Here is a 22315-nt window from a genome sequence, read left to right on the forward strand (position 1 = left end):
GCAGCAGGGTGGGGGGTGGGCACGCTGGGCCATCAGCAAGAGGCGGGGGGTGCAGCAGGGTGGGGGGTGGGCACGCTGGGCCATCAGCAAGAGGCGGGGGGTGCAGCAGGGTGGGGGGTGGGCACGCTGGGCCATCAGCAAGAGGCGGGGGGTGCTCATCTGCAGGGCAGTGTGAGCGGGCGCTGCTGCCGGGCAGGAACCCTGCGGGGGGTCCGGGCATGGGGCGAGTCTAGGGCACTTCCAGGCCTACAAGCCCGGAGATACTGGGCAGGAGCTTGGGACTGGGAGCCAGAGCAGCCAAGGAAAGACTGGGGGGCATTCGTAGAGTCCCAAAAGGCTGGAAGGAGCCCAAGCCCTTGACGGTGAAGATAATGGGCATAAAAAAGGCAAGGGACATATGGGAGTCCACATACAGTCCTCCCCATGGGAGTCCCTGGGTGGGTGTGGGTCACAGGGCTGTGCCCCTGGCAGCCCCCTTTGAATGAAGCCCCTTTGAAAGGAACAACTTTGGCCCGTGGTCACTGTCTCCAGGTCCCCCATCCTCCATTAGCGTGGCCCACCCTCTGAGCCTGGTCAGCCCCACCCCACGGTCCCTGAAGTACTCTTGGAATCCCAGAGCACACCCACCCCCACCCCCACCCCCACCCCCCTGTGCTTCCTGGGAAGCTGGAGGGCAGGGCACTGCCAGACCCGCTTTCCTGGGGCAGAAGCAGGACAGGGCCCAGCGCCCCACAGAGCCCCCTCCCCCAGAAGCAGTGCTTAGTGATTAGAGGGGCGCCAGAGAGGAGCCTCCCTGTGGGCGTAGTCCCCTGGAAGCTGGGGGCCTCGGGGCTGTCCCCTGCTATAGCCTCCTCCTAGTGCTGTCTGTGTCTATATTTATCCCCGTAATGGCCTGGCTGCCAGTCCGGAGAGCAGTGTCTTCTGAACGCAGCAGTGGTGTCTTCACTAAGGTGGAGAAGTGACTGGTGTTGAGATATCACCCCCCGCCTTGCTGAGAGCACCAGCCCGTCTCTGGGGGCTGGGCACCGCCTGGCAGGAGCCTCCGGCTGTAGATGTGCAGGGAGGGCCCGGCAGTGTGAGCAGCTTGGGACTCACCCGCCCTCCCCAGAGAGCCAGGGCTGTGGGCTGTTGGGGTGACGGGGCTGCGGCTGGAAGGGGGGGCCAGATAAACGTTACAACCTCTTGGCTCAAGAGATTCCAAGAACCCATGACCCCCAAATCCCCAGTTCTGACCTTCTGTGCCCCTGAACTCCCAGGCTGCTAGAATTCCAAGAAGCCTTGGATCCTTTCCCCTTCTCTGCTTTCCAACTGTGTTATTTTCTAAATTGCGTTTATTGGGGTGACCCTGGTGAACATAATTATACAGGTTTCAGGTGCCCAGTTCCACAACACAGCTCTGGACTCTGGACTGTGTGCTTCCCCCTCCCCCCACCCCGAGTCAAGTTCCCTTTGCTCACTCTTCCTCACTTTCTTTTTTTTTTTTTTTTTAGGGAGATTTTAAGACTACTTTTTATTTAATTTTTTAAATTATTTTATTTATTCATTTTTAGAGAGGAGAGGGAGAGGGAGAGAGAGAGACAGAGAGGGAGAGAGAGGAGAGAGAGACAGAGAGAGAGAAGGGGGGAGGAGCTGGAAGCATCAACTCCCATATGTGCCTTGACCAGGCAAGCCCAGGGTTTCGAACCGGCGACCTCAGCAATTCCAGGTCGACGCTTTATCCACTGCGCCACCACAGGTCAGGCTACTCTTCCTCACTTTCAACAAATGTTTGTCGAGCTCCCGTTCTCTGCCGCTCTGTGCTGGGAGCAGAGAGAGAAAAATGAGACTCAGTCCCATCTTTAAGCTCAAGTGAGGGTGACTTTTCCTAAGCCGGTGGTTGCAATATGGTGACAATGGAAATGATTAGGGCTGAGGAAGGGGCTTTGTAGAGGAGTCCCTGAGTTTTTTGTTTTGTTTTTTTTAACATTTTATCAAAGTATAACATAGAAAGTTGAGCAGAGTTCCCACGTGTACAACTCCGTGACTGTTCACAAACCCAAAACGTCTGTGTTAGCAGCACCCAGAAACAGAGCACACCTTCTGGCAGGTCTTCTAGGAGCTGAAGGTTGCTGTGATGGTTAATTTTGTGTGTCATCCTGGCTAGGTGATGGTGACCAGTTGTTTGGTGAATGCCAGCCTGATGTTGCTGTGCAGGTATTCCTTTTTTTTTTTTTCTCTTTTAGATGAGATTAGCATTTAAATCAGTAGAATTTTATGAAAGCAGATTACCCTTCGTTATGTGGGTGGGCCTCATCCAATCAGTTGAAGGCATTAAAAGCAAAGACTAAGGTTTTTTCCAAGAAAGAGCAAGTCAGCATCAAGACCACAACACGGAGACTTTGCCTGGTTTCCAGGCTGCCCGGCCTGCCCTGCCGATTTCAGAGTCGGCTGTAATATCTATCCACTGTCGCCTGTATTTCCAGCCTCCCTTCTTGCCCTAAGATTTCCAACTTACCAGACCCCACAGTCACGTGAGCCAATTCCTTAAAAAAGTCTGTGTGTGTTTATGTGGATCTTCTATTGGTTCTGCTTCTTCTGGAGAACCCTGACTCGTAGAGTCCATTCGTTTTCCTGCATCTTCTCATCTGGAAGATGGGGCGAAGGAGGTAACAGATCTCGCCTCATTCGGGATATGTTCCAACCCTGCAGGTTCCATAAGCACAGCCACCAGGGCCCGTGGGACCAGTGTCTGGCGAGCCAAGGGATCTGGTTCACAGAGGGTTACCATCGAGGCCAGAGGTCTGTCGGCTCACAGGGGGCTTGCTCAAACACAGGTTGATCAGTGCCAGCCTAGGGGCTCTGACTGAGCAGGTCTGGTCACGGGCCCAGGATGCTGCATTTCTAACCAGCTCCCAGGAGGGGCTGACACCACCCCAGAGAGGACCCAGAGGCCCCGAGGGTCCTGGAGCCACGGCCCAGGAGTGTAGCACCTTGGATGGTTTGTGGGCGTGGCTCTGAGCCTGTTAGTCCCTGCCTGGTCCCCCGTCCACCACCTGGGTCTCCCTGGGCAAACCTGTGCCGGGTCTGCCAGCCGAGAGGAGAAACCTAGAGCTCCGTTTCTGAACCAGTCTAAACTCCTTGCCCCCTTTACAGAAACCATAAGCCTCACACACCTCCCGAGGTATTGACCCCCCCCCCCCATAGCTCCCATACCTCAAGAACCACCAATAATAACACCAGCTCCATAGTGTGGTTCTGGGTGCTGTACCTACTTAATCCTCACAGCGCCCCCAGAAAGCACTCACAGTTCCCATTTTATGGAGGGTGGATGGGTAGACGTGCATAAGGTCACATAGCGAGTAAGCAGAGCCCGGGATTCAAACCTGGGAGTCCAGAGCCTGCGTTCTTAACCTCTGCGCCGTCCTGATTGGCGTGTTTGCAGAGCAGAAGGAGGCCGGTGTCTCTACAGCAGAGGGAGCGAGGGGCGCGGTGCTGTGAGGTGGGGTCAAGTCAGGCCTGGGGGTGGTTATGGGTTATATGTGACCTGGAAGGGGAAGCCCCTGGACGACTTTCAGGCACAGCTATAGCATCTGATGCGCGTATTTATAAAGACTCCCTCTGGCTCTGGTGTGGAGGGGAGAGCTGGGGATGGGGTTGCATCAGTGCGGCGTGTCATGGGCCAGTGCATGGCTGGGCATGAGGTGATAGGGCCGGGCCGGGCCGGGCCAAGGAGATGAGGACAATGCTAGGTGCCGCGTGGAGTGCAGCGGGCAGCAGCGGTGGGATATAGGAGGTGAAGGAAAGAGAAAGGTCAAGGGTGATGGGCTCTTAGGTTTCTGGCTAAAACCAGAATATTCTAGACCTGCAGTTCAGGACCACAGTCTTCAAATCCTCTTTCTGCCTAAATGACAAGATGTCTTATGAGCTGGGGCCAGCAGAGCCCGTGGGGGCAGCAGCCACGGTGTCTTGTTTAGTGCTGCCCGTTGTGGGGCACTCGGGAACGTTTGTTGAATGAATGAATGGGAACCCCCAGGTCCTGCGTTCTCTTTGCCTCGGTTAACCCATCTATAAAAGAGACTACTAATTTTGTTTCCCTGCCTTCCAGCTCCTCCCTGGGGGGTCTGGTCACCACAGGAGGCCTGTGCCCATCTGGGCCAGGAGTCAGCACCGTCCATAGCAGGCCCTGGCTCCCTGCGCCCCGTCTCCAGCCTGAAACCTCAAATTACCTGTGGGGCGGGTGCCGGACCCAGAGCGTTTTCATCTTGCCCAGATGCGCATGGCGGGCCCAGCCCCCCCTTAATGACACCTTGCCCGCCTGCCCTCTTTGCTGGAGTAGGAGGGGAGGGGGCCCAGCCCAGCCAGGGCTGTGGTTTCTTTTTCCATTGCGTCAGGCCTCGGGGTCTGGCCCGCCCGCCTGCCCGCTGCGGGGTTGGCACAGAGGGGCCCGCTCTGACCAGGCCTGCCCCAACTCTGGACATCATGTGCTCCCCGTTTCGGGGAGCTAGAGGCTTCCAGCCAGAGGGTGAGTTGGGGGTGGGGGACCAGCCCCAGGCTGGGGGAAGTGTGCCCCGGCTCTGCCCACCCATTGCTCACTCTAGCTGGGGCCTGTGAGCTGGTCCAGGTGGGAGCTGGGTCCTCCTGCCCACGCCCTCAGCCAGGCCCGGCCCCGTGAGGAGGGACCGTGCAGCAACCCAGGCGAGTGATGATGGTGACACAGACCCAGGGAGAGGGGGGGCAGGGAGACGGGGCCCTGGAGTGTCCCTATGAGAGCCTGTCTTTGCATCTGTTAGTCCAGAGACGTGTGTACGTGTATCTGTGGCCATACACGTGTGTGTACACGCACAAGGAAGTGCGTGAACCCGAGTGTGTGTCCCTCACTCCCCCCAGGATGAAACAGAGCTGACTTGGCAGTGGGGGGAGCAGGTGGCATCTAGCATGTCGCGAAGGGGGTCTGTGAGGTGGAGAAGAGGTGGGTGAGCTGGAATCCACCCCGTCAGTGATGCCGGGGGAGGCAGGGGTGCAGACAGTGTGGCCCTAGAGAAACCGGGGCAGCCTGTGGCCCTCAGCCTCGGGCTCCCTTTGGCCTGGCTGACCCCCCAGCTGTTCCCCCTGAGGTCCCAGCCCCCCTCCCATGCTCAGCATGCCCTACCCTGGCAGAAAGCCATGCATCGGCCCGGGCATCTGGAGACCCTGCTCACACCCTGCCTCTGCTCTTTCCTGGCCCTGGCACCTCAGGCAGGTGACTTCCGCTCTCTTGGCCTCAGTTTCCTCATCTGTAAAATAGGGGTGACTGTTGTGTCCCACCAACCTCTGGGTGGCTGGAAGCATAAGCAGGCATTCGCTCAGCCCCGGGGCCAGATGTCCATCCGGGACCTCGCTCTCCCCCATCCCGAGGGTCACGCTCCCCCTCCCCCACTCGGCACGGCCACCCAGCTGCGCTCAGTGAGATGGAACGCAGCTCTCCAGCCCCTCCGTGGAAACTAATTTTTACACGACAAGAATAAATCCCGCAGGCAAATTGCAGTGCCACCCGCCGCTCCAGGCTCATGTGATTATAATGAGGTTCTAGGGACAGACGGTTAGAGGGAGGGGGCTGAGCACTGGCTTTCTCACTGTCCAGGGCTTCTCCCTACCAGCCAGGCCCAGAGGCGCTGTCTGGAGGGGGCATGGGCCCTCTGATGCCAGCCCCACACTCTGAGCACTGGCTTTCTCACTGTCCAGGGCTTCTCCCTACCAGCCAGGCCCAGAGGCGCTGTCTGGAGAGGGCATGGGCCCTCTGGTGCCAGCCCCACACTCACCTGCAGACTGGGGCCTATGACTGCCCCAACTACCCTGAGAGAGGCTGGCACTCGGAGTAGCCCGTGGCCAGCATCAGACGGAGGGAGAGAGGGCCCAGCACCGCCGCTGTGGCTTGGTCCTCCCTGCCTGGGTGCCAGCCACGTCCTCACCGGCCTCCTGGCTGCCTCTGTTTGGCCTGACAACCCTTTCTCCCCACAGGGGTCCAAGTGAGCATTTAACAGCAGAAATCAGATCGTGTCACCTGTCTGCTTAAAACCCTCTGAGTCTTCCATCACTCTCAGAATAAAGCCCCAACTCCATACAGAGCATCTAGCCCAGGAGGCCTAGATGCTGTTCCCACTCTCAGCCAGATGCGCACCTGAGGGCTGAGCCTGGATAGTCTTCCTACTGCAGGACCCCAGCCCTGGCACAGTTCTGGGGACCTAGTAGGTGCTCAGTAAACATTCTAGAGGGAATGAATGGGCCGCAGTGTCCTCCTCTGGAAAGTGGGGCAATGTGAGCAGCTGCCCCACAGGATTAGAGCTGGTGATGTGCTTAGTTCACGGGCAGGGCTCAGGAGCACAGAAGGTTGGACTCCTCGTCCCAGAGGGAGCGCCCTCCTCTCACTTCCCTCTTCCGGGACAGTGCAGGGCCAGTTACCATTCAGCCGTGAGGGGACAAGGTACCAGTCACGGAGTTGGAACCTGGCCTTTGTAGATAAGTGTCCGGGGCTAGACTCGTCCACATGGTGGTGGGGCCTGTGTTAAACGTGTGCCTGTGGAAATAAGATCCGATCCCAGGAGTGTCGTGACGTCTCATGGGCAGAGAGAATCCATAGGGCCTGTGACCTGTGGGACCCAGAGCGCCCTTCCACTCCTTGAGATGGATTTCTTCACACTTGCTCCAAACAAATGCCTTGCACTTGGAGGAAGACAGAACTTTTACATAAGCAATGCCAGTAATCCGCCTTGACAGTGGAAGGGATACAGAAGGCCCAGTGCACAGAATTTTGTGAAGTTGGGTACAGATGAAAGGGTAAACTCGATGTTGAAGGAAAGGACCAACTCAGGAAGGATCTCAGCAAGATAGAAGGTTTATCTGTTCATTGATTTATACACTCATGCTTTTAAAAAATATCTTATCGATTTTACAGAGGAAGGAGAGAGGGGCTTGGGAGAGCAAGAAGTATCAACTCATAGTTGCTTCACTTCAGTTGTTCACTGATTGCTTGTCACAGGTGCCTTGACCAGGCAAGCCCAGGGTTTCGACCCAGCAACTTCATTGTTCCAGGTCGATGCTTTACCCACTGCGCCAGCACAGGTCAGGCACACTCATGCTTTTCTTGTTCAGATAGATGCTGAGTATATCCTATGCACCAGTCACATGCTTTGGCCAGGGATACAAGATGAACAAGCTAGACAGTGAACGAGGTCAAGTTTTGGGTAGGCTGCCAGAAGTGAGCTTCCTAGTGGCAAAGCAACGAGTGAAACCTGAGTAATTACAAGCTCCACTGTAGCCACAAGAGGTCATCATGTTAACTGCTCAGGGGAAGCCCAGGTCTTCCTGGCGCAATGCATGTCTGGGGTGCCCATGTCCACTGTGATTTGCTGCTGGTCTGACTGGGGCAACTTGGACCTGTGTGTATCTCAAGGTAAAGATGGACCAATCCTGAGAGTAACTTCAAAGACAAACTAAACACATTAACCAGTCTCCTCTCCCCCACATTTCCTTCCTTCTCCTTTCTCTAGTATTTAGTCCATGTTATTCCTCCCTTCCCCCCACCCTCCCATTGCAGAACTTCCCTCCCTTTCTCTACACACATCTTGGAGGTCCGGTGGCGTGGTAGATGTCCGTTCCGTCTCTGACCCTCCCTCTATCCCCACAGACTGTCAGGAGCTGCTGCCGCTACCGCCGCCAACGCCCATGGCCTCCACACCGGGTGGGGGTGCCCCAGCAGCAGGGGCCGCCCCCACGGGCTCCCAGTACTGCGTGTGCAAGGTGGAGCTGTCCGTGAGCGGCCAGAACCTGCTGGACAGGGATGTCACCTCCAAGTCTGACCCCTTCTGTGTCCTCTTTACGGAGAACAATGGCAGGTGGATTGAGGTGAGGCCTCTCTGTGGGTGTGGGTGGGGCGTGGGGGGTGACTGGTGGCTGGGGAGGATCTCCCACTGGATCCAGGGCCTCCAGTCAGGCCCTTGTAGGTGATTGGGGTGTGTGCTGGGGATTACCTCAAAATTGTTTCTCTTAAAATTAAATTATATTAGTCCTGGCCGGGTAGCTCAGTTGGTTAGAGTGTCATCCCAGTACACCAAGGTTGCGGGTTCAATCCCTGGACAGGGCACATATAAGAAGCAACCAATGAATGCATAAATAAGTGGAACAACAAATCAATTTTCTCTCTCTTTCCTTCCTCTCTTTCTCTCTAAAATATAATTTTATATTTATTTTTTATATCATAATATTTTAAATTATCATATAATTAAAACCTTAGCGTTTTTACAAAATGCTTGCTTCCACTATTAAATAACTTTTCCCACTTATTCCTAAATGAACACAGTCAGTGCGGGGCAGACGGGGAAACGGGGAGCCCAGGCTTTGGTCTTGGTGCCGGATCAAGGCCTAGTTCTGTCACTGCTTGCTGTGTGGCCTCGGGCAAGTGGCTATCCCTCTCTGAGATGGTTTCATCTGTGAAATGAGAATTTCCCCCCCTGCCTACCTTGAAGAGCCCAGAGCTGGGGGCGTCGATGGAACCACAGCCGTGGACGCCTGAACTGGAGAGCGATGCGGTTTCAGGAAGGATATTGAGAAATCCAAACTGTTAAGACTTTTCAGTTTTAAAAATTCTTTGTTCCTATGCCCAACAAGGGTCTATATTTTATGTAGTAATTTAGATAGACCTAAAGAAGAAACTCAGAATGGTGGGGAACCTGCCTGTCAGGGAGGACCTCTGGTAAAAGTTTGGTATCCAGCCTTCCAGATAGTTTTATATGCATGTAGATTTCCCAAAATATATGTCTATTTGTCACTGTAATTAACCGACCTGCCACACTGGGCGTCCTGCTAAATGACCATGCTGTGGTTTACAAAGACTTTCCACAGTGTTGGCTCCTTACGCTGCCAGGGGCAGCGGGGGCCCAGAGCAGGTAGGGACTTCTCCGTGTCACCCAGTGCTTTGGGGATGCAGCCAGAGGTGGGAGGTGGGACCTGGGGTCAGCCAAGGACTCCTGGGGGGAGCTCTGGGCCTCAGGCTGGCGTGTCTGCTGCATCCTGTCCCCTCTGCCAGGTCTCTGGAACCTCAGCCTGCCTGTCAGGGAATGGTATCCCCCCCAACTGCTTCTGACCCCCACTCAGGGCACTCCCTCCACCCGGCCCCTACCCCCCACCCAGTCAGGCCACCCTGGCTAAAATTAGGCCAGGAGCAAGACCTCTCCCTGCTGCTCCAGCCCTTGGAAACAGACTGGATTGGAGGAAAAATCAACACAGCCCAGGCCCCAGAATAGACGGTCACCCGGGGTCCGTGGTTTGGGGCCGCAGTGTGGAGAGGCTAGGAGGCGGGGTCCCTGGCCCGGCCGCACGCTGACCCACAGTACCGCTCCTGTCCTCACCGGGCCTCGGTCTCCACAGCGGGTGGGACTTTTGGGGGCTGTATAATTCCAGTTTTGACAGGCCGCACGCTGACCCACAGTACCGCTCCTGTCCTCACCGGGCCTCGGTCTCCACAGCGGGTGGGACTTTTGGGGGCTGTATAATTCCAGTTTTGACAGTCCCGCAATCTAAACAAGGCACAGACATCTGCCCTCGGGAGGGGTGGGAAGCCGCCCGCCCGCCCCCCCCCCCCCCAGCATCCCTCCTCCTTTATTTCCTCCCTCAGCTTCCATGTAAAATGTGGTTTGGAAGAAGGATTCTCCCAAAATAAGAACAAAAAACACAGAGTCAAATTGCTTTTTTTTTTTTTTTTTACAAAAGTGGAACCCGAGGCCAGCTGGGAAAAGGGGACTTGCCCTGTCACTCAGCCAGGCAGGGAAAGGGTCCGAGCTTGTATCCTGGTGCCTGAGCATGTAGCCAGGGCCAGAGAGCTAAGAGCATGGGCCCTAGAGTCAGACCTGGGTTCAAATCTTGGCCCCGCCCCGCTAGCTGTTCCACCTTGGGTAAGTTGCTTAACCTCTCTGTGCTTCGGTGTCCTCTGTGAGCTAAGAACAGCCCACAGCCATCCAGGCAACTGGCCACGTGCCTGGTAGGGAGTCCGTATTCGGTGAGTGGGCAGTGAGGTCCGTCAGCCCAAAGGAGGGCTGACCAGGGCCTGACTCTGACCCCCGTCTCCCCGCCTCTCTGCCAGTACGACAGGACAGAAACTGCCATCAACAACCTCAACCCCGCGTTCTCCAAGAAGTTCGTCCTCGACTACCACTTTGAGGAGGTGCAGAAGCTCAAGTTCGCCCTGTTCGACCAGGACAAGTCCAGCGCGCAGCTCGACGAGCATGATTTCCTGGGCCAGTTCTCCTGCAGCCTGGGCGTGGTGAGCCGGGCCTCCGGGGCGGGCAGGGGGCAAGGCGGCTGTCAGACCCCCAGATGGCACCCATCTGGAGGGGCCAGCAGGCAGAAAAGGGGGGAAGTAGCCTGGTGGGTCTGGGGCCAGTTGCAGAGCCCGACACGTTCCAGTCATCCTTGATGGCCGTGGGCCCTCGGACGAGCCCTAGCCCCTCAGTTTCCCCATAATGGGAATAATGACTGCCCAGCCTAGAGGGGTGGTGCGGGAATAAAATGGAAAATGCTGAGAGGTCCTAGTGGAGATGGACGTGCCCCAGGCCTTCCGAGAGATCTTGTTCAATGACGAAAGCAAGGGTCCAGTGGGTGTGTAAGAAGTGGGTGCAGCTGTCAGCATCCAGCCAGCCCGGGCCCGCGTGCTCAACAAAGGTCACTGAGGAGGGAGCTTCAGGCCAGAGGGCAGGGGCAGGGACCTGACACCAGGTAAGCCTGGCCACCCTAGCCTGGGGGGAGGGGCGGGGCGGGGCAGGAAGTCCTGTTGTCACGGCCTGGAGAGGGCTGTGGCCCCAGGCCTGTGGCCGGGATGAGGAGGCCTGGGGACTGCAGCTGAGGCCAGTGACAAGGAACAAAGCTTCTGCCAAACCACAGCCCAGCCTTCTCCCCGCCTGCTCTTCTGGCTCCCGCTGGTGGCCCCACTGGTTGAACCCCCACAATCCAGAGTAGAGGGGGTGGGGTTCTGTGGTCCCCAGTGACACAGAGAAGGGAGAAGGACAAGGAGGGGACCGGAGAGGAAGCCCAGCTTAGGGGTAACACAGAACCACAGTGGCCCAAGAAGGGTGTGGCAGTGGGTGTGTGGAGACGGCAGGAAGGCAACTTGACAGTGTGGGCCACTTTTCCTCGCTATGTTGTGTTGATCACCGAAGCTGATGTGAATGTATATCTTACGCAAACCAATGGAAACACGTAGAGGGACTCGGGATCGAACCCTGTCCAGCGGAGGACGGTGTGGTCTGTGGATGGCTTTGGGGGAGGGAGTGAGGGTTAGAGGGTCAGAACCCCTCCAGCTGTCTCCAGAATGTGAGCCTTGCAGGAGCCTTTTCCTGGGGGCAGCCAGGTCGGGGGGAGTCGGACCGCTGGGATCCCAGCCCAGCTGGCGGACCTCAGGCAAGTGTCTTCACCTCCCTGGGCGTCAGTCTCCTCAGCCCTCAGTGGGGTTACAAGAGCTGCTGTCTGTCCCGCAGGACGATCACGCAGGGCAGGCTTAGCCGGCGCCTGGCACGGAGCAGCGTGCTGTGAGTGGTGTCTGTTGAGCATGTTTCTCTCTCTCCAAGCCTCGCCGAGCTCCTCGCTCTCCTCTCTCCCTGCAGATCGTCTCCAGCAAGAAGATCACTCGGCCTCTGCTGCTGATGAATGACAAGCCTGCAGGGAAGGGCTTGATTACGGTACCAGCCCCCCCACCCGCCACGTACCCCCCACCCCTGCCACGTACCCCTCCACTTCTGCCCGCTGCCCTCCCCCATCAATGGGCAGCTTCCCTGACAGATAATCACCAGCTTTGTTTGGAGTGAAAAAGCCCAACTTACAACTTAGCAACAGGTCTCTTAGCAACGGGCTCCCGGCTCCACATATGATGCATTGGGGACCGCCAAGCTGGGGATAGGGGGTTGTCAGAGGCCCGCATGGGCTCCTATTCCGGAGCAGGTGCACTCCTACTCCTCTTTGGAGGCCTCCAGAGCCCTCCCTGCATCCCCCCCCCCCACGCACGGTGGGGGGGGGGGTCCTCCGCGGGCGGGGGGTCTTTCTGAAGCGCCCCGCTGGGCAGAGCCGGGCTTGTGGCTGCAGTGCGCAGAGATCCTGCGATGCTCAATGATTTCTGTGATGCGCAATGATTTCCACGGTGCGCAGTGGTTCTCGGGGTACTTAAATAATTCTTGCGAGGCACGGCTGGCTCCCCTGCGGGGATGAGCTCATAGGCCCTCACAGATTCCAGGAAGGCAGAGAACCCTGTTTTACAGATGAGGGGACTGAAGCCCAGAGAGGAGGTGGTCTGGGGCGGTTCAATTAGTGAGATCCTCTCCTAGACTGACCCCCTTCAGAACCTGGGCCATATGGAGAACTGGCCACATTGGAGGGAAGAGGGCTGGACCTTGTGTGTTCACACGGTGTCACTGTCCTGTGCTGGAGCCGCCCTGGCTCTTAACGGGAGCCTGGCGGTGGAGCCTTGTAGTCAAGGCAGTGAGGGACCCCGCAGTGCCCTCCTGGCTCTGAGGGACCCGGCTGTGAGGGACCCCGCAGTGCTCCCCTGGCTGTGAGGGACCCGGCAGTGCCCTCCTGGCTCTCAGGGACCCGGCAGTGAGGGACCCCGCAGTGCCCTCCTGGCTCTGAGGGACCCCGCAGTGAGGGACCCGGCAGCGCCCTCCTGGCTCTGAGGGACCCGGCAGCGCCCTCCTGGCTCTGAGGGACCCGGCAGCGCCCTCCTGGCTCTGAGGGACCCGGCAGCGCCCTCCTGGCTCTCAGGGACCCGGCAGCGCCCTCCTGGCTCTCAGGGACCCGGCAGCGCCCTCCTGGCTCTCAGGGACCCGGCAGCGCCCTCCTGGCTCTCAGGGACCCGGCAGCGCCCTCCTGGCTCTCAGGGACCCGGCAGCGCCCTCCTGGCTCTCAGGGACCCGGCAGCGCCCTCCTGGCTCTCAGGGACCCGGCAGTGAGGGACCCGGCAGTGAGGGACCCGGCAGTGCCCTCCTGGCTCTCAGGGACCCGGCAGTGAGGGACCCGGCAGTGCCCTCCTGGCTCTCAGGGACCCGGCAGTGAGGGACCCGGCAGTGCCCTCCTGGCTCTCAGGGACCCGGCAGTGAGGGACCCGGCAGTGCCCTCCTGGCTCTCAGGGACCCGGCAGTGCCCTCCTGGCTCTGAGGGACCCGGCAGTGAGGGACCCGGCAGTGCCCTCCTGGCTCTCAGGGACCCGGCAGTGAGGGACCCGGCAGTGCCCTCCTGGCTCTCAGGGACCCGGCAGTGCCCTCCTGGCTCTCAGGGACCCGGCAGTGCCCTCCTGGCTCTCAGGGACCCGGCTGTGCCCTCCTGGCTCTCAGGGACCCGGCAGTGCCCTCCTGGCTCCGAGGGACCCGGCAGTGCCCTCCTGGCTCTCAGGGACCCGGCTGTGAGGGACCCGGCAGTGCCCTCCTGGCTCTCAGGGACCCGGCTGTGAGGGACCTGGCAGTGAGGGACCCGGCAGTGCCCTCCTGGCTCTCAGGGACCCGGCAGTGCCCCCCTGGCTGTGAGGGACCCGGCAGTGCCCCCCTGGCTGTGAGGGACCCCGCAGTGCCCCCCTGGCTGTGAGGGACCCCGCAGTGCCCCCCTGGCTGTGAGGGACCCCGCAGTGCCCTCCTGGCTCTCAGGGACCCGGCTGTGAGGGACCCGGCAGTGCCCTCCTGGCTCTCAGGGACCCGGCAGTGCCCCCCTGGCTGTGAGGGACCCCGCAGTGCCCCCCTGGCTGTGAGGGACCCCGCAGTGCCCTCCTGGCTCTCAGGGACCCGGCAGTGAGGGACCCCGCAGTGCCCCCCTGGCTGTGAGGGACCCCGCAGTGCCCTCCTGGCTCTCCTGCCTCAGCTGGCTAACGGGCTTTGTGTACATGCCCTGGATTCAAGGCAAACTGAATTCTCAGCACACCTTGACACAGACCCTAGGCCCTTTTCTACTGTTCTGCCACCTGAAATGACCTCTCCCAACCTCCCCCCACCTCTTAGGGCTCAAAGCCTCCCCATCACCTGGCCTTTACAAAGCCAGCTCCCCTCCACCTGGAAGCCCACCCGGCCTGAGGCGCCATTCCCCGAGCATCTCCACCGCCCCCCTCGAGGCCTCGGTTCCTTCCTCTGTGAAATGGGGGCAATGACAGGAGCCACCCTGCAGGGTTGTGGAACGTGTCCCAGCTGGAGAGGAAGGCAGACAGGCGTCCACCGTGGCCTCTGTCTGCGGTTCTGGAGGGTCCATTAGTATGTTCAGTGAGGCCGTCCTGGAGGTGTTGGGGGGAGGGGAAGCTAGCCAAGAGAGATGCAGCCCACTGTTGCTGTGGACCAGAGAACCACAGGGCATTTCCTGCCACTGTGGGAACCTGGAGGGGCCGCTGGACTGGGGTGACCCAGCTGGGCCATCTCGGGCTGGCTGGGGCCAGGCGGCCGTGTCTGATGGGAAAGGCACGGAGGATAGACGACAGTGTGAGCTGGCGAGACAGCAGCGGGGCTCAGGTGGCTTCTGCACCTGCCCTGGGCCTCCGTTTCCCTAGCTCAGTGGTCGGCAAACCGTGGCTCGCGAGCCACATGCGGCTCTTTGGCCCCTTGAGTGCAACTCTTTGGCCAACTTAGGAATACCCTAATTAAGTTAATAACAGTGTACCTATCTATATAGTTTAAGTTTAAAAAATTTGGCTCTCAAAAGAAATTCCAGTCGTTGTACTGTTGATATTTGGCTCTGTTGACTAACGAGTTTACGGACCACTGCCCTAGCTGCACAGGGAAGTTGCTGGAATTCCTGACAACTTGGTGTTTGGAGGTGGTTGTGATTTCTGGGGCTTTAGTGGGGGGTGAGAGGGGACCTGTCAGGCTGCTCCCCGGCCCAGAACCTCTCCCCAGGGCGCAAGGCCACCTCTCCTGTCTGCCCCTGCTGTCTCTCCCCTCAGCACCCCACAGCCCCCTCTTGAGCCACAGGGGTCGCTTTTCGATTCCTCATACCCAGAGGGGACATCCCATCTTTCAGAAGATGGAAACTGAGGTTTTAGGAAGACGAGAGAGTTGTCCCAGGTCACTTGGCTCTATCCCTGTCCTCCCTGCCCCCTCGTCGCCCTGGAGAACGGACTCCTGGGGGCTGGGGACTCTAAGGAGCAGGTCCTGAGCGCCCTCGTTCCTCCGGCCTCACAGATCGCTGCCCAGGAGCTGTCGGACAACCGGGTCATCACGCTGAGTCTGGCGGGCAGGAAGCTGGACAAGAAGGTGAGGTGGGCAGAGGGGGTTCTCCTTCGGGGAGCAGTATCCCTCTCCCAGCCCCAGTGGCCTAGCCCTGGAACTTCTGATCACCACTGTCATCACTGCCACCACCACCCCACACACACACCCCACATGCCCACCAAAGGATGGGCCCATAGCACAGGACTGTACTGGCCACCTCAAATTGGAAACTCTTCACCATTGAGGTAGTTTTCATTACTTAGGAGTATTCAAGACATGGCTCCTTGTCAAGACCCACTTCTTGGAACTCCCTATCTCACTGTATGTAAATGCTAGGATCCTTACAGTAACCTATGGGGCCCCACTGGTGTGTCCACAGCTGCAGACCCCTTGGCCTCACCCCTTTCACTCTCCCTACCTTCATTCCTCTTCAGCCAAATCAGCCTCCTCCTTGCCCCAGGTTTACACCCGGCACCCTCCTGCCTCAGGACCTTTGCACGTTCTGTTCCCTCTGCCTGCATTGTTCTTTTGCTTGAATATTCTCATGATGGCCCCTCACCTCCATCAGGCCTTTGCTCCTATATCATCTCTTCAGCAAGGCTTTCCCCAAAATTGTGGTCCCTGATCTCCCGACCCTCCTTACTTGTCTCCTTAATACTAATGACTGCCTGATATACATTATTTACGTATTTATTTTCTGTCTCCCAACTTGATTTAGACTATTTAGAATGAGATTCTTTTTTAACTTAAATAAGTGGAGTTTTAAAGGACATATTCCTTCTGTAATGTGCTTAGGAGAATTGCCTTTTCAGATTCCCACTAAATTAGAGTCACCCCTGCTGGGGGCCCCACCTTGCAGGAGAACAATCCCCTTTTTGACGCCCTGCCTGGTCTGAGGAGTTGGCATCGTGCTCTCGCAGGCTCCAGAGCTCAGGCTCCCTGCGTACCAGCTGTGGTAGCCCCAGGGTGGAGTGGCTTCTCCAGGGGGAGGCCGTTGGTTCCGGGGGGCTGCAGCAGTTCTTCTGGGCCACTGGCTGAGCCCGGCACAGGCTGAGGGTCTGTCCACAGCCCCCGCCTCTGACACCGGGCTGGGAGGCCGCTGGACCACCCCCTCCCGTCTGAATTGGTAGAGTGCCTCCCTCACCTGCGTCCTCCTGCTTCCTCCAGGACCTCTTCGGGAAGTCAGACCCGTTTCTCGAGTTCTATAAGCCAGGAGATGATGGCAAGTGGATGCTGGTCCACAGGACTGAGGTGGGTGCGTGGGGAGCCCTGGACTCTCTAAGCCCTGGGGTCTGCATCCAGCCAGCCCCCGCGGCTCAGGAGGGGGCCCTGCAGCCATAGCCACGCAGTGCCAGGGAAACACGTCGGTGTCTAAAGGATTGGACTTGTTCTCCCTGCCACAGGGAAGCCCACTTCTGACCTCAGGAGCGTGGCTGTGGGTCTCTCCATTTTGTCACTCCCTGTCCCCATGGGGCTGATCACAGGTCTGAGTGCACCCTTGCACCTCACTCCTACAGGTGATCAAGTACACGCTGGACCCTGTGTGGAAACCGTTCACTGTGCCACTGGTGTCCCTGTGTGATGGGGACGTGGAGAAGCCCATCCAGGTGAGGGGGCCCCTTGAAGCCCTGCCCGACCCTGCCAGCTCCAGCCTGTCCGTCGCCCGCCCGAGACTTCCAGGGGGAGCCCTGGCAAACTCTTATTCATATGGAAAGAGAACCCATCTGGGAGGAGGAGTAGGAGGCGTGGGTCCTCGTCCCTGGTCTGTCTGGGTGACCTGGGCAGGGCTGCCAGCTTCGTGAGCCCCTTCCTTCTCTAAAACAGGGCGACTGTCCTGTTCCCCCCAAGGCTTGAGGTGCTGCCTGCTAGGATAATGAACATGGGAACCATTGGGAAGGACCAAGTGTTGTCGCTGTGATGAGAGTGAAGATCACCAGTCCACAATTGTCCTCAGTCCGCAGGGGCGGTGTCTGACGGCAGACGGGGTGGGGCGAGGCAGCTAGGCCAGGCAGGGTGCCCAGACAGGGTCCGAGGAACCCTGGGTTCTAGTTCTGTGTCCCCGACTGCCGGGAGGCACCACCAGAAGACGTGGGGTTTGCTCAGGAAGCAGAGAGGGGCTGGAAGGCTCTGGGGGGCAGCTCTGGGGTGACCTCACTGGACCCACCCCAGGTGATGTGCTACGACTATGACAACGATGGGGGCCATGACTTCATCGGCGAGTTCCAAACCTCGGTGTCACAGATGTGTGAGGCTCGTGATGGTGTCCCGGTAAGATGGGCACATGTGTGTGACCCAAGACCGCAGCAGGGGACAGGGAAGGGGCACAGGTTTTTGAATCAGGCAGAGTGGGGCTCAGATTTCACCTCTCTGGCTGTATGACCTTGAGCAGGACATCCAATCTCTCTGAGCCTCAATTTCCCCATCTGTCAAATGGGGTAGAGTAGTAGAATGGGAATTAGATGATACAGGTAAAATGCTTAGCGCATAGTGAGCACTCAGGAGGTGTCTATGTAACTCACCCCGAGAAGCCAGACCCTGGGGACAGTTCTGGGCTCATGAGTAGATATGACATGGATGTGTTGTCTTGGGGCCGGGGGCAGATGCAGCTCCTTCTATCTTGGAGAGCCTTAGCTTGGTGTGAACTCAAGTGGCAGGACCCATTTCTTGGTGTAGACATCCAGGAAGGCTTCCTGGAGGAGGCATGCTGCCCCTGTTCAATGCTGTGGAGGGGATTCGGGGGTACAGGGGAGGGTCAGTCCCCATGCAGACCCTGAGGTGAACTTCTCTTCCTCCTCCCGTGTTGCCCAGCTGGAGTTTGAGTGCATTAATCCCAAGAAGCAAAGGAAAAAGAAGAACTATAAAAACTCGGGCATTATCATCCTGCGATCCTGCAAGGTGAGCCAGCGGGGAGTGAGGGAGGCACAGGGCAGGGCCAGCGGGGCCTGGGTTCCGATCCTAGTTCTGACAGCCCTGGTCCTGGCTCTGAATTTCAGAGCTTTACCTGTCGGGGCCTCACTTGCCTCATCTGTAGAATGGGGATGTAATGAGGTAAAGCCTGTAAAGGGTTAGTTTCCCGTCACATCTCTGTGCGGAGGACATGAGGTGACTTTCCAGAGCCCCTCCTAGTTGGAGAATAGCTGTACGTGAGTTGTTGCTTCCCATGTGGGCAGCTTGGCCAGTGCATGTTTGGCATCCGAGGGGCAAAGAATGTTGGGACAGCACATTGTCCCCTGGCAGGGACATCAGTGAGGGCTCAGGTAACTGTGACTCCCATGGTATAGTTGGGGTCACTGAGGCCCAGAAAGGCAGTGGAGTTCACGCCAGCAGTGGCCGGGCTGAGGTCAGGGGCCAGGCCTCCGGGTCTTCTGTAGCCAGGTGTCGGTTGGAATTGGGCAGAATGTTACAAAGGCTCTCTGGGCCAGGGCAGCCAGAGACCTGGACGCCGGGCTGGAAGGACCCGAGCGGGTCCCAGCACTCCGTCTACCAGCTAGTAGGTCTGGAGACCACGCTGTTGGGCTGGGGTTCGCGTGAACATTCATTGGTGAGGCCGCGACATCAAAATGCTGTGTGAGAGTTAAGCTGTCCGGTGGCAGCACCCTGATTTCGGGTTCTTGTTTCTGAAACTTCTATCGTTCACAACCCCTTTCATACTTTTGTTTTTCCTTCTTTTTTCTACTTAAATGCATCTATATTGAAAAGAGCCCTTATAAACTACCCAACTCGGAAGGCCAGCATCCTTTGCCAAAAAGGGACAAAGAGCATCAAACCAGCGTTGAGCAGCTGTGTTAATTTGCAGGGCAAGGCCTCGAGCCAGAGGCCAGGCCTTGCTGTTAGAGGCGGAGGTTGGTAAGAGCTGGAGAGGCATATGGGCCCAATAAAAACTTGAGACTTTCGCCCTGGCCGGTTGGCTCAGTGGTAGAGCGTCGGCCTGGCGTGCAGAAGTCCCGGGTTCGATTCCCGGCCAGGGCACACAGGAGAAGCGCCCATCTGCTTCTCCACCCCTCCCCCCCTCCTTCCTCTCTGTCTCTCTCTTCCCCTCCTGCAGCCGAGGCTCCATTGGAGCAAAGATGGCCCGGGCGCTGGGGATGGCTCCTTGGCCTCTGCTCAGGCGCTAGAGTGGCTCTGGTCTCGCAGAGCGACGCCCCGGAGGGGCAGAGCATCGCTCCCTGGTGGGCAGAGCGTCACCCCTGGTGGGTGTGCCGGGTGGATCCTGGTCAGGCGCATGCGGGAGTCTGTCTGACTGTCTCTCCCCGTTTCCAGCTTCGGAAAAATACAAAACAAAACAAAACAAAACAAAAAATCTTGAGACTTTCTCTGTTGTGTAATTGTGGGCAGAGTGGATGCAGGGTCACACGTCTGTCTGAATGTGTGTGTGTGTGTGTCCCGCCCCCTGGGAACCACTGCTCCGACTGCTTTGTAATCAGATCAGATTCTGTCATCTGCCTTTTTTGGTCTCCTTGACTCCACCAAGCTTTCGGGGAGCAGAGCAACAGCTCCCCAGTGGTCACCGGGGAGAGTGTGGCCGAGTGGAGAGCCCGCCCTCAAGGGCAGAGGGGGAGCCCACTGACCTCCTGATTCCTTCCAGATAAACCGGGACTACTCCTTCCTGGACTACATCCTGGGAGGCTGCCAGCTCATGTTTACCGTAAGGCTCCCCCCACCCCAGGGAGGCTCCTCCCACCCCAGGGAGGCTCCTCCCACCCCAGGGAGGCTCCTCCCTAAGGGCTCGGGCCTTGACTCTAGCAAGAGGACTTCTCGGGTCCAGGGGTAGGTCTGGCACAGGCGGCGGGGCCTGAGTCAGGGCTTAGCTGCAGGTCAGCGCATGGCTGCCCAGCCACCAAGCTCACAGGCTGCACCACTGCAGAAGGAAGCAGCCAGCTTCCTCCTCGCTGGGCCCAGGCCTTCCTGCCTCATCTGCCCCTCCCCCGCTGCCCCCCACTCGGCCCCTCCCACACTGATCCGCACTGTTCTCCCCACATACCGAACTCCGTTCTGCCTTAGCCCTTTGAGTTTGCTGTTCCTTCTGCCTGGAACACTCTTCCCTGCCATCCTGCAGGCTGGGGCACAGAGGTCATCTTGTCAGGGAGCTTTTTCCCAGTGCCACCTGGTCCTCTTTGTCACCTTTCCTATAGCACTTGCCACTCTGAGTTATCTTGAGTATTTTTCAATCATCCCTGTGTGTCCCACCCACCAGACTGTGAGAGCCCTAAGTGAGCAGTTTTATTGTTTCTGCTCCAACCTCAGCGTCTCACACGGTGCCCGGCACGGAGCAGGTGCTCAGGAAATACTGCCCATAGAATGACTTGTTGCTCTGTCTGTGGCCTGGAGGGTACGCCCCACAGACTTCTGTCCCGGTCACCTCGTCTTTTGCTCCTCACCCCAAGGGAAGCCTCAGGCTCCGGCGGAGAACCTGCTGGGGTCCCACACTCTGACCACTCCCACCTGTCTCCTGGCCCCTCATCACCACCTCCAGATCCCTGAGCCCGGGAGGTCAGCTGCAGGACCCTACAGTCAGGAGACTGGCCTGTTGACCTCTAACTCGCTGGTCATCACCGCCCTGCTCACCTACAGGGAGGCTGGGCTGTCCCGGTCCTCCTGCATCCATGTGTTCATCTAGCAAATGGGCTCTGGTCACCTCCTGTGTGCCAGACTCTAGGCTGTCCCTCAAAGACTAAGACACGCCCGCCTGCCCTCAGGGAGCCGACCCACCCCACAGCCACTGAGTTCTGAGGTGGCCACTTGGCCCCTGGGTCCCTCTCCTAACCCTCCCTGGCTGGACAGTCCTGCCCAACCCCCTGCTGCCCCTCCAGGGTCTGGGCTAGGGTTTCCTCAAAGCTGAGAGCAGGTAGAGCCCAGATCCCTGGCCACCGCCAGTCTCTGCAGAGCGCCTGCCCGGTGCCCTGTGCCCAGCTCTGGACCTGGCTCCTCAGTGGCATGCATCTTGCCTACCGTGAGCTGCAGGTCCCTGGGCCCCTTGGCGGTCTGCGGGGTGAGGAGTTGGCTTGGATGGGGTAAGGGGTCTGGCAATGTAGCATCTGAATCGGGCCTAAAAGACAGAAGAGTTACCCAGGAAGAAAAGACGGCTTGCCTGGCTCTTTAGATAGAAGGATTCTTGAAGAAAGGTCTAAGATGGGAACAGGTGAATGTGTGGATAGGGACGCGAGGGGCTGTAAGTTGGCTTTGTGTCACATCTGGATAATAGACTCTATGCTTCGGTGACACTGAGCCACAGAGGACGTCAGAGCCAGAGGAGTGATATGATAAGACAGCTTTCAGGTTTCTCACCGTCTTATGGAAGGGTGGGTTGGGGCTGGGAGATGAGTGGACTTCCCATGTCCCGTCAGCCTCTCTGTTCCCCGGGGGTGAGAGAGGGAGCCAGGGGCTCTGGTCACACTGGGTGGTCTTTCCCCCCACTCTGCAGGTTGGGATAGACTTCACAGCCTCCAACGGGAATCCCCTCGACCCCTCCTCTTTGCACTATATCAACCCCATGGGCACCAACGAGTACCTGTCGGCCATCTGGGCTGTCGGGCAGATCATTCAGGACTATGACAGGTGAGCGGAGGGAGGGACTCGGAAGGTCAGCTCGGGCTCCATGCAGCTCCGATGAGATTGGTTCCTGGCCTTCAGGGGGTTTCTCCTTGAGGGGGAAGGTAGGGAAGAAATCGTTGGAGTGTCGAGAGAGCAGTTCGCATGCGAGGCAGGTACTACGGGAACACCAGAGAGAGAGAGGCACCCTAGGATCGCAGGGAAACCCACAGAGAGAAGGGGCCATTTGAACTGGGCCTTAGAGGATGCAGAGGAGTTTGCCACAGGGAACAGTCTGAGGAGAGAGATTTCAGGAGGGGCGCACAGGATTGAAGTTGGAGTGTGGAGGTGCCCTGCGTGTTTGGGGCCAGCGCGTGGCCAGTGGCCGCAGCTGGGGGGATAGGCAGTGAAGGAGGGCAGGTGGAAGGAGAGGAGACCAGTCCCTAGGGCTCGATGACAAAGGGCCTTGAATGCCAACCAGGGTTCTCATTTTAGGAGAATTTTCCCAACCATTAGAGGAAGGTTGAGCCAGCCATTACATCTCACTTACACCATGACTGGTGTAGTGGCTGCGTGCGGTCCCAGTTTGAGAAGGATCTAGAAGCTGCAAC

General features: G+C 58.2%; 1 protein-coding gene across 1 annotated transcript in view; it reads left to right on the forward strand.

Moving 5' to 3' along the window:
• CPNE2 (copine 2) overlaps positions 1-22315 on the forward strand; it is a 43377-nt gene that overhangs the window by 5499 nt on the left and 15563 nt on the right. The window contains exons 2-11 of the mRNA XM_066349792.1: positions 7643-7860; positions 10094-10273; positions 11610-11684; positions 15150-15221; positions 16344-16427; positions 16694-16783; positions 17346-17444; positions 17985-18071; positions 19762-19821; positions 21598-21731. Coding sequence (XP_066205889.1) covers positions 7681-7860; positions 10094-10273; positions 11610-11684; positions 15150-15221; positions 16344-16427; positions 16694-16783; positions 17346-17444; positions 17985-18071; positions 19762-19821; positions 21598-21731 — 1061 coding nt within the window. The 5' untranslated portion in view covers positions 7643-7680. The remainder of the gene's footprint in view (positions 1-7642; positions 7861-10093; positions 10274-11609; positions 11685-15149; positions 15222-16343; positions 16428-16693; positions 16784-17345; positions 17445-17984; positions 18072-19761; positions 19822-21597; positions 21732-22315) is intronic.

This window comes from Saccopteryx leptura, chromosome 9, assembly GCF_036850995.1.
Source record: "Saccopteryx leptura isolate mSacLep1 chromosome 9, mSacLep1_pri_phased_curated, whole genome shotgun sequence".
In the NCBI taxonomy this organism is placed as follows: Eukaryota; Metazoa; Chordata; class Mammalia; order Chiroptera; family Emballonuridae; genus Saccopteryx; species Saccopteryx leptura.